The 17,461-nt window shown below is 42.1% G+C and overlaps 1 protein-coding gene across 3 annotated transcripts in view; it reads right to left on the bottom strand.

Annotated features, from left to right (window-relative positions):
- Positions 1-1,386: 1,386 nt before the first annotated feature.
- The window catches only part of CC2D2B (coiled-coil and C2 domain containing 2B), a 109,198-nt gene continuing 93,123 nt past the window's right edge, over positions 1,387-17,461 (bottom strand). For 2 of the 3 annotated variants that reach the window (XM_070780566.1, XM_019953025.2), the window contains 5 exons: positions 14,278-14,412; positions 13,784-13,906; positions 8,345-8,403; positions 6,172-6,349; positions 1,387-3,374 (listed from right to left, as the gene is read on the bottom strand). In XM_070780566.1, coding sequence (XP_070636667.1) covers positions 3,186-3,374; positions 6,172-6,349; positions 8,345-8,403; positions 13,784-13,906; positions 14,278-14,412 — 684 coding nt within the window. In that variant the 3' untranslated portion in view covers positions 1,387-3,185. Of the gene's footprint in view, positions 3,375-6,171; positions 6,350-8,344; positions 8,419-13,783; positions 13,907-14,277; positions 14,413-17,461 lie in introns of all 3 variants that reach the window. The other variant, XM_070780565.1, reaches the window with a different exon arrangement.

Genomic DNA, 17,461 nt, shown 5'->3' with positions numbered 1-17,461 from the left:
ACTATCCAGGACCCCAGTCAGTTTCTCAGGACCACCCTAGCATGCCAAGCACCCACTCTGGCACCTCTACCCCTAGTGCAGCTGCCCACTAGGGCGAAGGCTGCTGTACTAAGGTGAGTGGGCAGTTGTGGAAAACAGAGTTGTGGAAAACAGAGCTGGGATCTGCATCTGAACGGGGCTTATATTCTCAAATATAAAAAAGAAAAACTACTACTTTATTCTGTTACTTGATTGATTTGTTATTGCACTTTGAATAAAATATGACCTCTTTACCACGGCCTGTGTGATCTGGTCCTTGTCTGCCTCTCCAACCTTATGGGCTACCACTCCTTCTCCATGTGAGTCTTTTTCTGGGCTAGAGGGCTTTGTAATCATAGGTCTCCTCTGCCTGAAATGCTTTTGCTAAAAGTCTTTGCATGATTGGCTTCCTCTTAACTATGGAAGCCACAGATGCCTAATCCAATAGCCACCCTCCCCTCTTCCTCACCAAGAGAATACTGATTTTATTGGGAGAGCAATGGCTCTATTTAAAATACTTGATCTCCAGCCTCTTTTGTGGCTAGGAGTGATGCAATTCTGGCCAATAAGATGTAAGTAGAAGTTAATAGGCACAGTCTCCTAGAAAACTTTTTAAAAGAGCTAAACCAGCTGCCTCTTCTACCTCCTCCCTCCCTGTCTGCGTTTTCTTAATGAAAATGACTGTAAGGTTAGAGCCTCTGTGGTTCCCGGGTCAGCAGACTCAATATCACCTGGGAACTTGTTACAAATGCAAATTCTCAGGCCCCACCCCAGATCTCAGGGAATCAGTGACTCTGAAGGTCAGGCCCAGAGAAGTGTGTTTCAACAAACTCTTCAGGTGATTCTTCTGCATGCTGAAGTTTGAGAGCCACTGAGGAAGAAGACAGAAGTTTCCTTACAGATGGTGACAAAGATGGATGAAGGCTAATGTACTTCTGGCATCACAGAGCTACTGCACTAGAATTGGGCTGCCTCCTTTGCACTTGACAGTTCTGTAATCCCTATTTGATTACGTTACTGTGATTAGGTTTCTGTTCCTTGCAACTGAATGCAATTCTAACTGATAAATCATCTTTTAAATCTCAGCTCAAAACATTATATCTGTGGAGAGGCCTTCTTCCACTACTCTGCTTATACTCTCCATCCCCATCAAAGTCCTTCTCCATTACACCAACATTTTTGTTTACTTTATAGCACTCATTATACCCTGGAATTATCTCACCTTCTTACTGTTTATTTGCTTATGATCTGTTTTCCTTGTAAGAATGTCTTCACACTGTCCTCTAGCACATACTGAAGTGTCTGGTACATAATGGACGCTTTGTAATTATTTGTGGATGAGGTTGCAAAGAGTCAGACACAACTGAGTGACTGAAGAACAAAAAATTTAAGAATTATACATTACATCTAATATGTACTTTTAAAACAGTCAAATGAAAAAACATAGTTCATTACAATCATACAACTTTTAGGAAAATTTTTGAGAAATACATACACATATTTTAAAATGAATACAATACAGAATATAATGCACACTTGCCTATGAACATTTTCCACCTTACTCTTAAGTGCTCTATCGATTCTAAAACTACAAACAAAATTAACAAAATAGCTATGTAAACATTCAGCATGGCACAGAAATGAATTGCATGAGTTCAGCCTTTATTTGGCAAACTTGTCTTTCCACAGATATCATTTTGTGCTACCCCAATTGATGTGGGAAACTTATTAATAACAAAACCTCCTACAGCATTTAAACACAAACATTCAAATAAAAACAATTCTGATCATTTTTCTGATGCATGCCAGAAGACATACATAACAAAGTGTTAACCTTGCAGGAAAAACATTCTCTTTACCTACATACCCTTTCTTTTTAGTAATCTTGAGTTTGGTCTGAGACTAACATCCTGCAAATAAATGAGGTCTTCTCTGGCCTCTGCAGGTATATTGGGAGAGGGGATTTAGGTTGAGGGTTCCCTGAGGATGAATTTGGGGTTTTTGCTTTCTGCTTCTCTGGGAGTGATTCAAGGAGCCCCAGTGCTACTACAGTGGGAGAAGTGAAGCTTCTTTTTCTTACTTTAACCTCATATAAAATTGCTCTCATAAACCTTTGGAAATCTATCCTTTGATTAAAAAATAAGTTGTTATGTAACATTTAAATAAACTATTTGAACACTTTTCTCAATGAAGTACAGAACAATCAAATACAATAAAGTACAGTGTTTTCTACTTATATCCCTATCCACTCTTTCTTGAGGCCCTGGAGGGGTCTCCTTGGGGCACCATTGTAAAAGAAAAGCAGCAGAAAGTGCCAGAGGCAGAATGGGGAGCTGCTCATTAAGTTAAAGAGGACTCTGAGATTCGGGTAAGACCTTTATCTCCCTTTCTCACAAAATTAGGAAAGAATTTAGGTAGTGTTTCCTGAGAGTCCCTTCTAAATACTTGGAGGTGAAATGACTTTAGGTCAGTAGTATATAAAGAGAAAACTTTTAAGAAGCCCTCAGAAGCTGTCCTTAACCCAACATGGCATATTTCCTTCTTATTCTTAACCAGTGAAATAATCTTTTATCTCATGGGTTTCTATTTGAATAACTCCTGCCTGGAATTCCATCAGAACCATCATCAAAGTTATCAGTCTCACTTTAGTAATGACAGCATTCTGTAAGGCAGGGTTCTTATTCTTAACTGGTTAAGAGAATTGCCTGGGAAGCTTGTTTTAAATAATGTAGGTCCTTGAGCTGTACTCTCAGAGATCCTGATTCAGTAGGTCCTGGATGGGATGTGGGAACTTGCATTTTCAATAGGGCTTTCCAAGTGATTTTGATGGAGGTGGTGGGACCCCCCCCCCCCCCAATTAGAGCAACACTGGCTTTACAGAGAGGCCAGAATTGCTTCTTTCCCAGAATAAACCTACTGTAGACAGTGACCCCAGGAGCCAGACTTTCCAAAGGGTCCTCCTTGATGAGGTCTCTGATGAGGAGGTCATTTATACTTGTCTCCAGAAACTCAGGCAGTGAGTCTTGTCCCCTACTCTATAAGTGAGCCAAAAATTGGACTCCCGCTTGTCTGGAATTGAGGATAAACAAAAAAATCCCAAGCATCAGAAACATCTGTCTTCTGGTTGGGGGCCCATGTACCATCTTCTCCTTCTATCTTTTTCCTTTTCACTGATGTCGAGCTAATGAAGCCAAATAGACCCACACAGATAATATGTTGTTTGGGTAGGGGTGAATGTACACAGCTAGAGCAAATTCTGTCTGTGGAAATTCAGAAGAATGAATTCCAGTTTGATACACAGCATCAATGACTGACTGTACATCAGTGTATGGCATCTGGATAGGAAATCCTGTGACCTGGACCAAAGACAATAATACATAAACCCACAGTACAATCATGTAGGTGGTTGGGAATTACTGTATGAAAAGAGATTACAGAAGCCTCAAAGAAATGGAAGTCATAAAATAATAATAATAGTTATCATTTTGTGGGTGTTTACCAAGTTCTAGGGGACTTCCTGGTTGGCTCAGCGGTAAAGAATTTGCCTGTGACAAGAAGACACAGGAGACACCACAGGTTCACTCCCTGGGCCGGGAAGATCCCTTGGAGGAGGGCATGGCAACCCACTCCAGTGTTCTTGCCTCGGAGAATCCCATGCAGAGGAGCCTGGCAGGCTCCAGTTCATAGGGTCACACAGACTTGGACACAACTGAAGTGACTGAGAATGTACTATGTTCTAGGCACAGTGCTAAATACTTCACATATATGATTAATCCTCAAACAACCCTTTGAGGCAGGTTTTGCTATAACCCCACTTTATAGAAAGAGCAGCAGAGCCAGGTCTGTCTAATGCCAGAGGCTACACATTTAACATTCCACATACCTGCACTTTTTCTGCAATGACAAAGTGCCAACAAGGAAAATTCTTGGTCATATAAATGATTTAACAGAGCATTTTAGAAGAATTTATTTCACATTGATTTACTTTATATTTATTGATATCTATGACAGGATTGGAGAAGGCAATGACACCCCACTCCAGTACTCTTGCCTGGAGAATCCCATGGATGGAGGAGCCTGGTAGGCTGCAGTCCATGGGGTCGCTAGGAGTCGGACACAACTGAGCAACTTCACTTTCACTTTTCACTTTCATGCATTGGAGAAGGAAATGGAAACCCACTCCAGTGTTCTTGCCTGGAGAATCCCAGGGATGGGGGAGCCTGGTGGGCTGCCGTCTCTGGGGTCGCACAGAGTCGGACACGACTGAAGCGACGCAGCAGCAACAGCAGCAGCAGCAGCATGACAGGATTGGGCTTCCCTGGTGGCTCAGCTGGTAAAGAATCCTCCCGCAATGTGGGAGACCTGGGTTCAGTGCCTGGGTTGGGAAGATCCCCTGGAGAAGGGAACAGCTACCTAGTCCAGTATTCTGGCCTGGAGAATTCCATGGACAGTATAGTCCATGGGGTGGCAAAGTGTTGGACATGACTGCGGGACTTCCACTTTCATTTCCTCTGATGACAGGATTAAAGGATATGGGACATGGGTCTCATGTAAAATTACCTATTAAAGAATTTACAAAGGACAATCATAAGCTGCTTTCAAGCCTCAGATTGATTACTTTTCTGATCTTTAAATCTCTTCACGTGCTCTTCCCTTGTGACTGCATAGTACACTATCCTTCCCTAGTTTACTTAATAAATTACACTGCAGTTACATATTTTCTGATCTAACAAGACCACTGTCTCTGTGAATGCTCAAAATGTTATCTGTCTCACTTACTGTCATAACCTGAAGTGAATGGCACAATGATTGCCACATGGAATACAAATAATAGTTAACATTTAGTAAGTGTTGGGTGCTATGGTTAAGCAACTCAATCCTCACCACAACCACAAAATACCTAACTTTTTTTATCTTTGTTTATCTTGTGCAATAGGGTAAGAACGTATAAAGAAGTTGAGTAATTTGGTCAAAGTTAGTGAGTGGTTGAGCCAGGATTTGAACCCAAGCTGCAGGATTCAGTCTAGATTTATGAATCTGTGTTATTAAACAGCAGATAATTTTACAAAGGAACTCTAAGTTTAAAACCTTGGCTTATACTTAATAATACTTTGCTTATCTATTTACCCCCTAATTCAATTAAAAAGAAAGCAAAACAAAACAACTACCTCCCTATTCATGAATAGTGCCTGCAGACCCCTCCCTGGCAGCCTAAGTATCAACTTTCAACAAATAGCTTCCTTTCCTCTTCCCAAGGCTTTCTCTCGGGGACATTTTCTGATCTCCAAGTTGGAAGGGGGAAGGAATATCACTCTTGGGAGGCTGGGGCTTCCAAAAACTACTGCAACAATTCATAGGCAAGAGGAGGTGAGAGGATTCTCAGAACTCAGGATTCTCAGAATTCAGGGGAAGAAAAGAAGGACTTTACACCAAATGCCTACCATGTTTGATTATGGACTTGAGTTTGATAGGCCTTTTTACATGAAGGATGATGTCAAATGTGCTGGTGAATATACGAGAGGAGGTTAAAACAGAAGTCCAGGCTATGATGTATAAATTTGAGAATACTTTCCATATGGAAGGTATTAAAGCTTGCCTGAAGTCCTCTTGCCCAGAACCAAGGACAGGGAATCCATCCTATTACTACCATCTAGAGATCATTTCTTAGTTTTTTAGTTGCAAGTCATTTCCTTTTGGGCATCTCTTTCCAAAGTTTGTGGTTTGTGTATCATAAAACTGATTCCAAGAAAATGTCATGCAATCTGGTCACAGTACTAGTTATTCACTACATTTGAAAAGTCTCAGTCTAAACATAAGTGGATTTTAATGACATACCATGTATAACATGAAGGTGAAGTGAAAGTCGCTCATTTGTGTCTGACTCTTTGCGACCCCATGGGCTATACAGTCCATGGAAGTCTCCAGGCCAGAATACTGGAGTGGGTAGCCTTTCCCATCTCCAGGGGATCTTCCCAACCCAGGGATCGAACCCAGGCCTCCCTCATTGCAGGCGGATTCTTTACTAGCTGAGCTACAAGGGAAGCCCAATGATCAAGATAAAAGATATCTCAGGGGTTTTTAAGATTACGATCATCTGGCAATTAACATCATAGGTAAAACAAATGTCATTAATGCATTAAATCATATACAAACCCAATAAAATTGTAGTAGTCTTTCAAATTCACTCTCTTCTTCAGATGAAACAAAGCTTCCAGTACCAAGTTCTAACTTAGGAAGAATCTGTCGTAAAATGAAAGTACACTGTCTATTCCAACGTGTCGGCTGTTTAGGCCGCCATTCCATTATTTTACACTTCAGAGTTCTTTCGATCCTAAGGTAAGAATACACAGATCATTTTATGATAAATTACAACTCATGGAATAAATGTGAAAAAAAGTTTTGTCACGTTTACTCAAGTATGAGAATAATACTTTGGGGTAATGCCCTGGGGGTTTCTTGCATTAGTAAGAATGCAACGGTCATCTTACGATAAAATACAACTCATTTAATAAATGCGAAACAAAAGAGTTTTGTTGCATTTACTCAAGTATGAGAATGCTATTTTGTGGGGATTTCCCTGGTGGTCCAGTGATTAAGAATCTACCTTGCAATGCAAGGGATGCAGGTTCAATCCCTGGTCAAGGAACTAAGTAAAATGAGTAAGATGCCCGAGCGCTCTGGAGCCCGTGTGCTAATACTAGAGAGGCCATGTGCTGCAAACAAAGATCCTGGATGACCCAACTCATGCTGCGACTAGGACCCCACACAGCCAAATAAATACAATAAATTTTTAAAATATATAGTCATTCACAATTTAAAACAATGATACATTTTTGATGTAGGAGAAAACCAGACCTCCATGGTGAGGGATATCTGCCATCAACCATATTAATCTGGTTTGGGAGAGATCAGGCTCTTGCTTGGCTTGAGGAAGCAAGATGCTTCCTGGGGTAGCCAGCAATTAGTTCTCAAAGACACTTCTTTCTTCCAGTTCCCTGTGTGTAGATAGCTGCCTACTAGGTGTGATTTGCTACCATCTGATTACTGGGTTGGCATTCTTGTTCTCCAAGACCCTCCTCTGGCAAAAGATGTCTTGTTTCCAAGAAATGCTTTATAAAAATCCAGGTATCTTGTCTGGGGTAGCGTTAGCAGGAATGGGGTTATTAGATCAGTTAATCCAGCAAGTGGAATTGGGAGGAAATGAGACACTGGGCTGATCAGTATGATGATCAGTTTCCCCTGATCTGATCATTCCCCCCAAATGTATGCTCTACGCGAGCAGGGAGTTTCACCTACCTACCCCGCCTCTGAAACAGTGCCTGCTGAGGAACTGTTCCAGGGAGGAAGTGGAGCCCAGTTGAGCTGGTTGGTGGAAAGCCTTTTCTCTGCAGAGGATTATTGTGTGCTGGGCCTCTCCTTTTGGCTGAGTCTAATAAAGTAAGTGGTTCTGAGTTTGCAAAGAGTCTCAGTCATGGCTACACACCAGAATCACCTGTAGGATTCTATCAAAATACTGCACTATCCTCCAGATAGTGGCTCAACAGGTCTGATCTTGGACTCTGGCACCTATATTTAGTTCCAGAAGCAATTCTGATGAAAACTAAAAGTTGGAGACAATTTCCTAGTGCATTTCTTCTTTTTATTTTTTTTGGTTAAGAGCTGGGGAAGAAGAAGGGGAGTAAGAGGTGGGGGTCATGTGCTAGTGAGAAAAGGGAGTGGCAAAATGCTTTTTGTCCTTTTCTGTTTTGATTAGTTGGTAGCAGCTTACATGCCAGCCTGCTGTGTCAGCATGAGTCACTGGAAGTAGTCAGATCTAGAAGCTTCTGACATATCTGGAGTAGGAGCAAGGTCTGCTGCGAAGGCTGTGACACTTTGGGCTTGACTGAGCAACTCCTCAGGGTGTGTGTGTGTGTGTGTGTGGAGTATGTGGATGCGGGTGGCTCCCAGGGACAGTACTGGTATTTCTACTACCAGCTCAGATGTTTTGACCATACCCCTGTTGTTCTTTCAAGAAGTGTTAGCTATAAGGCTCAACAGGTGTCTGTGTTGAGAACTTCCCAATAGCAGCCCACAATGTTGTCCAGATGCAACTGTATTTAACTTGGCATGTTTTTTCAAGGAGTATGGTGGATAGCAGAGGGGCTGATTTTTTTTACACAAGGGCCAAGAGGCAGATGACTCAATGGAACTATTAAATCTCCATTTCACGCTTCTGTTGCTGAGTCTAATGGGTATTTTGAGAGACTGGGTAACAGGACTGAAGGGTGGCTGAATGGGAGATTAGGGAGAAAACATGATAATCATAGCATATAAATAGAGATCATACCTGTTCTTTAGATCTTCTACCATGCTCTTATTAGTATCAGAATAAATTATTTCTTCAGGCTGAAATACAGAAACCTGAAAGTGAGAAAAGATTCTAGGGAGGCCATCTTGATATCAGTCACCCCTTGGAGTGCTGATCATAATGCGGGCGGGCAACCTAAACCTGTCTCATGTGGCAGAAACACTCAATAATAGGGGCACAAAGCTAACACAGATCACAGCGTTTCCTTTGACTTTAATACTACTTCACCAGGGCAGGAAAGGGGAACTGGATTTACGAAAGATATTTCTCATGAGACAGATCTGCTGTTTGTTTATTCAAATAAGAACTTGGCATACTTATTCATTCCATCAGACAATCCTTGGAAGCTGTACTGGTCTCATCCACTTACTAACTGTGACCTTGGAGAAATTACTTAACCGCTTGGAGTCTCGGTTACCACATCTTCTAAAGAGGGACAGTAAGAGCATCTACTTCCCTGGGGTCATGCGAAGATTTTAAAATAAAGGCACATATTGCTCAACTAAGGTCAGATATTACTCTTCTAACATGGTTTATCATCCTCCTCCTTTCAGCAGGCAGGAGCCAGGTCTCCATGTTCACAGGTGTGCATGCGCACATATGCAAGCATACACACAGAGTCCATTTCAGTCTCTGCTGTCTTCAAGTCTTTGCTTCAGGCACCCCAGCAACAGCAGAGAGCAAGGCTCTACTGTGTTTCCCCATGTTGCTCGGCTGAGCCGGATTTTCTGGGACAAGGAGAGGACTTCTCCAACCCCCTCCCTCCTACCCAAATGCCCTGCAGGGCTCACATAGACAAGAATGGAGGAGTGGGACTGGGTTTAGAGAGTCTTTACTTTGAATATTTATGAGCTGAGAAATAGAGGCTCTGTAGAGACAGGGACAGATGCTTCCCCCTCGTGAGTGTAAGGGAGGAAACATTTGGGGGACTCTAGGTCTCAGAAAATTTCAGGGGTGATTTGAGGAGGCTCAGTCTACCATGTCCTGATCTAAGTCAGTGGCTCCCAATATGTGATGCCCCCCTCAGCAAAATGTTGCTGAGTCAGCAGCCTCAGACCTACTGACTCAGAAAATGTGAGGGTACAGCCAAGCACATTGCTTTTTAACAAGCCCTCTAGAGGATTATGATGGTTGGAGAACCACTAGATTAGAGAACATGCTCAGACACAGTGAATTTGCCCAGAGTAGACCATGGCAGAAGATGAAATACTGGAGAAAGTAAAGTCTAAAACCCAGCATCATCTTGCAGAGGTCACCAACTACTGCAGACAGGGCAGGTAACCAAATCCCGACTGCTGTCCTCAATTACTGTCTGCCCCAAAACACTGCCCTGCGCCCCTAACCCGGCAACTCCTGTGGATCAGTTAGACCACCTTCAGGCCTGAAAAGGAGGCCTGGGTTATGTCGACCCAATACGTTTATGGAGTGTTAGTCTATTTCCCATTAGGGCAAAGGCCCCTTGCAGGGAATTCATAACCTTTAAAACTTGAAGAGGACTTCCCTGTTAACTCCATTTCTCTCACACACACTCAAATTTATGTTCTCAATTGTGATTAACAGAAAAAAACAAAAAACAAAAAACAACCCAGCATTCACTACAGACGGTGGTTTATTCTGGTATGTGTGTGACAAGGCAGAGGATAAAGGGCCACTGGCCCACAGGGAAGAAATCAGTAAAGATGAAAGTCAAATGCAACTATGAGTTTTCTGTTTAATTACTCAACTTGACAAAAGGTTTAGTTTCCACTCTCAGTCAGAGTGGCTTTTAAAAATACAATTTTGATTACGGCAGCCCTTGCCCTGGTGATGCTGAATAAAGAATAAATGCCAAAATCCTGACCAGGACCTCAGCTCATCTCCGCTCACCCCCTGGTAGCAGCCAAGCTGACCTTTCAGCTCTGTGACAGACACTTGGCCCTGCAGGTCTTCATCTGCCTGCAACGCAGGAGACCTGAGTTCAATCCCTGGGTCAGAAAGATCTCCTGGAGAAGGTCATGGCAACCCACTCCAGTATCCTTGCCTGGAGAATCCCATGGACAGAGAAGCCTGGCAGACTACAGTCCATAGGGTTGCAAAGAGTCGGACATGACTAAGCGACTAACACACAAACAGCAGGTCTTCAAGCCTGCTGTTTCCGCTTTGTGCTGGGACTATTCTCTTCACTAATCTTCATCTAGACCAGCTCCTGCTGCTCACCCCTCTCCACTGTGCTGCTGGTCATCACTTTTTTCCCCAGGAAGCCCCTGAAGCTCCCCTTCCCCTCAGGTTTCCTGCTGTGTGCTCCCCAGAGCACATTCATTTCTTCTTAGTGGTATTTATCTCTCTCTACTCCAAGTGCTTGTTTCCTTCTGTTTCCCCTTCTAGAACACAAGCTCCCAGAATATGGTTGCTGTGCAGTCGCTCAGTTGTGTCCAGCTCTTTGCACCCCCAGGGACTGCAGCATGCCAGGCTTTCCTGTCCTTCACCATCTCTCGGAGTTTGCTCAGACTCATGTCCATTGAGTTGATGATGCCATCCAACCATCTCTGTTGCCCCCTTCTCCTCTAGCTCTCAATCTTTCCCAACATCAAACTCTTTTTCCTTGTGGTACCTATACCTAACACAGTGCTGACCCACTGCAGCACTCAATAAATGTTACCTGAATTAATAAGCGAATGATTAAAAGAAACAAAAATTCTCATCTCTGAATATACTGTTCTCCCCCTAGGAGGCTGCAACCAAATGCTTTGGTCACAACTTTGGGATGGGCAAGCAAGGCATTGTGTGGGTGCTGTAAATGTGGCCTGCTCAACAGAGATAAGCACATTTCCCCTTAACTTAAAATGACTTTACAGACGTACAAATGCTTGCATCTGCAAGGAAAATGTTTAGAAGAATACACAAGAAACTACTAACTGTGGTTATTTCTTAGAGCGTGGGGGGAAAGTGCTAAAGAGGGAAGAAACTCTTCATTTTATATACTTGGGTACTGTTTGATTTCTTTTCCCCCACAACCACCATTCCTTATTTTTGATATTGTGAACTATGCCAAACATACAGATAAAGCACTGAGAATAAAGTAATGAACATCCACCCAACATACATACCACCTAGCCATATGTAACCTTTGTATTCCTCCGTATTTGTTTTAGATTGTCCCAAAAGATGTAGGAACTTGCTGGTGATCCAGTGGCTAAGACTCTGCCCTCCCAATACAAGGAGCCTGGGATCAATCCCTGGCCAGGGAACTAGATCCCATATGCACAGCCAAATAAATAAATGTAAAGATGTAAAACATTTTTTTTTTTTTGAAAAAGATGTAAAACATTACAGACAGACTTAAAGTACTCTATATACTGCTCCCTGATCTCATTCCCCTCTTTTCTCTCTCCAAAGGTAACCTTTACCCTAAATTTGATGTTTATCATTCTCATGCAAGCTTTTATACTATCACTATGTATCTATGGGCTTCCCTGATAGTTCAGATGGTATTCTTTCTGCCTGCCAAGCAGAAAACACTAGCACAATACCTGGGTTGGAAAGACCACCTGGAATAGGAAATGGTAACCCACTCCAGCATTCTTGCCAGGAGAAATCCATGGACAGAGGAGCCTGCAGGGCTACAGTCCATTGGGTCACAAAGAGTTGGACATGACTGAGCAACTAGCAATTTCACTTATATATCTGTATATATAAACACATATTTTTCAAACTTCATATATATGTGTCATTTCACATCTTCTTTACTTTACTCAACATTACATTTTTTATATTCACTCACGTTGATACAACAGCTCTAGGTCAGTGGTCCTCAACTGTGGCTACATGTGGGAGTCACTTGGGGAGCTTTAAGTAACACCAATGTGTGGGCTCTTCACTCAGAGATTCTGATGTCATGGATGTACAGTCAAGTTGAGAGCTACAGTAAATTAGTTTCATATATTCTTTTTTACTACTGTATAGAAGATTTTGGGTTTCTCTGGTGACTTAGTAAAGAATCTGCTTGCAATGCAGGAGACCTGGGTTTGATCCCTGGGTCAGGAAGAGCCCCTGGAGAAGGGAATGGCAACCCACTCTAGTATTCTTGTCTGGAGAATTCCATGGACAGAGGAGCCTGGTGGGCTATAATGTATGGGGTCGCAAAGAGTCGGACATGACAGAGTGACGTACACATACATACATATAAGATTTCATAGTGTGGGTTCTTGACAACTTATGTGCCCATTTTCTGGTTTATAAATTGTCTCCTTTTTTTTTTTTTTTCTATTTCAAGCAATTCAGTAATGACTATTGTTGTGCTCATCTCTCTGTGCTAGGGTACATACTTAGAAGTTGAATTGGTGGATCAAAGGTTGAGGTTTTTCAACTTTACCAGCCTTACCATATTGATTTTCAAAGAGTTTATAGCAATTTACACTCCCACTGTTTCTCGGCCTGTTTGCCAATATTTGATGTGATCACACTTAAAAAAATGTTTCCCAATCTTATACATGTGAAATCATGTTTTGTTTTAAATTATATTTCCCTCAGTACAAGTGAGGTTGAGCTCTGGAGTTTCTGCTTCTATGAATTGTCTTCTTCCTATTTTTCCAATGTTCTTTTCCTTATCCCCCCTCTCTTTCTTCCTCTGGGTCACAGCTCCCAGTTTTTGAATTTTGCAATTGCCTGCACATTGACATACCATGGCTGTCAATCCAGAAATGGCTGTTGAAATGAAATTTGGGTGTCTTCCCAAAGTGATACTGAGCACACCACAGATTCCCTGGCCAAGTCATCTGGTGGTTAGATTGGTTCCTGATGCTCTGATCTGTACTTTGGTCTCTTACCTCCTGAGCTCCAGGTAATGGGTTTACAGCTTACCTTTCTCATCTTCTCTCAAGAGGAGCAAAGTAGGGAAGCTCCATCACAGTACTGGCTTCAAAAAGTGAGACTGGCTCTGGTTTCCTGGATTTCATGACTCATTTTTAGACTTTGCTCCCATCCTCTTTGGGCCCTGCTCACTGATGGTGTTTCTGTCCTATTTCTATTCCACGAGATACACATCATGGTTCAGAGCCCAGATAAGCCTTTTGTTTTTCAATTTGTATACTTTATTATTGTCATGGATGTGTAGTAGAAGTGCAAGGTCAAAGTGAGAACTTATTACACCATCTGGACATTATATTTTCTGTTTCATGATGAACACTTTAAAATTTTTCCTCTAAAACCTAAATTCACAATTAAGATGATGCCTTCTTCTCAATTCTTCTTTTGCAAGTAGAGGAAAAGGACCAGAGTAGCCCAAAGTCAGGCTGGATGGCAGAAAAACTGGGTTTTATTGATATTGATAAACCATTCAATAAGCAATCAGCTATATTAATGTAACAATTGCTGGCACAACTCTAAGGTCAGAACCAATGGTAACTTTCACAGAGACACACCTGGAAAAGTGTGATTTACCTGAATGCTTTGTGTTTTTGTTCCTTGATAATTTTTTGGAAGCAATTGTTTCCAGAAACTTTCCTTTGAATAGTCAAAATACACAGCCATTGGTGAATTATTCTGCTGAAGATTAAACCAGACCTATTAAAACATCAACAAAGAATCAACACAGGCCCATGGGAGTACGAAGCCCATAGTGGGTTACGGTCTTACTACCCAGTGAAGTGGCAGAAGCCAAGGACAGCTCTGAGGCAGGAGGCACAGACAATTCCAGGGGCATGTGAACACGAGACTGCTCACTGGTTCTCAGCCTTGGAGGCGCTACAGAATCACCTCAAGGAGCTTTGGGGATAGAGGATTTCCCTGGCCCCACATCCCAGGGATTCTAATTGAACATCTATGGTTTCTTCAGCGTTTCCACATGATTCTAATGTATAGTCAGGGTGGAGAGCCACAAGTTGGACTCCTGAGGAGAGAACTCAAGATCTTCCCTCCTCACCCAACACACTTACGTTTTCACCATCAAACAAACAATCTACACCTTGTAACGGACAAAATGGGTCGAACTGCTTATGACACCGTCCAGTTAATGGATTCCAAAGCAAATATTCATCAGTTTCCTGAGTTAATACATACGCCACGTGCCCCTGTCCGAAGAAAGAGTTAAAATTATTTTTGGTGGATGATTGATTTAACTCATTTTTGTATTGGAAATTGTAGTGTAAGCATATGCTATCTCTGACTTTTTACAGATAATATTATCAGTCACCTTATAGATTCTTTATTCTGTATGATTTATGTATTTATTGGCCATGCTGCACGGCTTGTGGGCTCTCCATTCCCTGACCAGGGATTGAACTCGGGCCACAGCAGCGAAAGCCCAGAATCATAACCACTATGTCATCAGGAAACTCCCTGGTATCTCTGATCTTTTAAAAGCCTTTTTTAGAATATTAAAAAAAAAAAAGAATATTTACAATTTTTTTGAAAAGGGAAAAACCAAAGCAATAGAAATCCGCAGGCCCAAGCTATCATGAGGGTTCAAATGAGAGAACTTATGAGCCAGTGTTGCCACCCTCATAGCAATAAAATATGTTGTTCTGATGAAATCAGTATATGAAGAACATTTCCCAATAGCTAGTGCTAATGCGTAGGGGTACTTTTGTATAACTCACACAAAGGTGGTATATGGATTAGCCCTGCTGGCAATGGCACCCCACTCCAGTACTTTTGCCTAGAAAATCCCATGGATGGAGGAGCCTGGTAGGCTGCAGTTCATGGGGTTGCTAGAGTCGGACATGACTGAGCGACTTCACTTTCACTTTTCACTTTCATGCATTGGAGAAGGAAATGGCAACCCACTCCAGTGTTCTTGCCTGGAGAATCCCAGGGAGAGGAAGCCTGGTTGGCTGCCGTCTATGGGGTCGCAGAGAGTCGGACATGACTGAAGCGACGCAGCAGCAGCAGCAGCAAGCAGAATATACTTAGAAATCAAGGGTGAACACCATGGAGAGTTATGGTGTTAGTCCAAGGCTCTGAAAAGCTAGGTAAAGTTAAAAAGCCATCAAATTAATTTTGAGAACAAGATCTAGAATTAGAGGCCAGAGAGAAATTAAACAGAAAATCATTTGAGGAATAAAAGTAGTCACTATGTTACTATTTTGCTCTGCACATACTTTTGAAGTGTAAACCTTTCTTATTTAGCAAAAAATAAAAATCTCGGGTAATGATAATAACTGCTTAACATTTATCATTTATGTACCCCAGGTTCTGTACTCAGTGCTCATGCTAATTCTACTTAATTTCTCACTTTAATTAATTCCAAATTCTGTGAGGTAGGTATGATTATCATGCCCACCTTTCACATGAAGAATAAGAGGTTAACAACATGTCTAGGGTAACAGTAAATAGCATTATTCCTTTGAGCGGGGGCTTCCCTTGTGGCTCAGCTGGTAAAGAATCCGCCTGCAATGTGGGAGACCTGGGTTCAATCTCTGGGTTGGGAAGATCCCCTGGAGGAGGGAAAGGCTACCCACTCCAGTATTCTGGCCTGGAGAATTCCATGGAATGTATAGTCCATGGGGTTGCAAAGAGTCGGACACAACTGAGCGACTTTCACTTTCACTTTGAGAGGGTAGATAAATGAGGCTCAGAGAAATAAATAATGCTGAGATCATACAGTTAGTAAATATTATTAGTGAAGTGAAAGTTGCTCAGTCGTGTCTGACTCTTTGTGACCCCACGGACTGTAGCCCACTAGGCTCCTCTGTCCATGGGATTTCCCAAGCAAAGAGGCTTCACCTCAACCACACAGCCAAGGTGAAACGTATAGGTAAGTGCTGCCACCCAGTGTGGACTCACAGGTACAAATACAAGTGTTTGTTAAAATATTGTTCACTGTTTACTGCCATCTAGTGGTGCTCAAAGCTACAGCGGAGCGATCACATGGGAATTAGCCATAGGTTTTGGACAGGGTAAAGCATCTGTCTACAATGCGGAACACCCAGGTTCGATCCCTGGGTTGGGAAGATCCCCTGGAGAAGGAAATGGCAATCCACTCCAGTACTATTGCCTGGAAAATCCCATGGACAGAGGAACCTGGTAGGTTACAGTCCATGGGATCGCAAAGAGTCGGACACGACTGAGCGACTTCACTTCACTTTGGACAGGGAGGCCTGGCGTGCAATTCATGGGGTCGCAAAGAGTCGGACACGACTGAGCGACTGAACTGAACTTTCAGCTAACAAACAGGACACAGAAATAATAAGTTTTGGAAAGGAAATACAGAGAAATAAATGATCGTGACAAAAAAAATCTGGAAGTTTTAAATGCTTATCAATATGTTCATATTATTGAATAGAAATAGAGTCCTAATAAGGCAGCTTTCTGGAGGTTTGAATACAGGAGTATATAATTAAGTTGTACAAATTAGTGAATTTCTGGCCCATTTCTTGCACAATTAAAATTTGAGCAGTGAAAAATAGGAGAGGTACATCTTAATTATCTTAAAATATAATTCTAGGAACATATAAAGATGATGATGGTGAAGATGGTTAACAACCACTACATAACTATTACTACAATAACTATTACTACATCACCTACCACCATCACTTATTGAGCATTTTCCATAAACCAGGTGCTGCTCTCAGTGTCATATATTTACTACATAATTTAGTATTTCTAGTAACCCCATGTTGTTCAGTCGCTAAGTCATGTCCAACTCTTTGCGACCGCATGAACTACATACAGCATGCCAGGTTCCTCTCTCCTCCACTATCTTCCAGGGTTTGCTCAAACTCGTGTCCATTGTATCAGTGACGCCACCCAACCATCTCGTTCTCTGCCACCCTCTTCTCCTTTTGCTCTCAATCTTTCCCAGCATCAGGGTCTTTTCCATGAGTCAGCTCTTCACATCAGGTTGCCAAAGTATGGGAGCTTCAGCTTCTGCATCATTCCTTCCAGTTAATATTCAGGGTTGATTTCTTTTAGGATTGACTAGTTTGATCTCCTTGTAGTCCAAGGGACTCTCAAGAGTCTTCTCCAGCACCACAATTCAAAAGCAAGACTTCTTCAGCGCTCAGTATTCTTTATGGTCCAACTCTCACATCTGTACATGACTACTGGAAAAACCATAGCTTTGACTATACAGACCTTTGTTGGCAAAGCAATATCTCTGCTTTTTAATACACTGTC

The sequence above is a fragment of the Bos indicus genome, chromosome 26 (assembly GCF_029378745.1).
Source record: "Bos indicus isolate NIAB-ARS_2022 breed Sahiwal x Tharparkar chromosome 26, NIAB-ARS_B.indTharparkar_mat_pri_1.0, whole genome shotgun sequence".
Taxonomy (NCBI): domain Eukaryota; kingdom Metazoa; phylum Chordata; class Mammalia; order Artiodactyla; family Bovidae; genus Bos; species Bos indicus.
The sequence above is the reverse complement of the archived record's forward strand: the minus strand, read 5'-3'. Positions and strand labels throughout refer to the sequence as shown.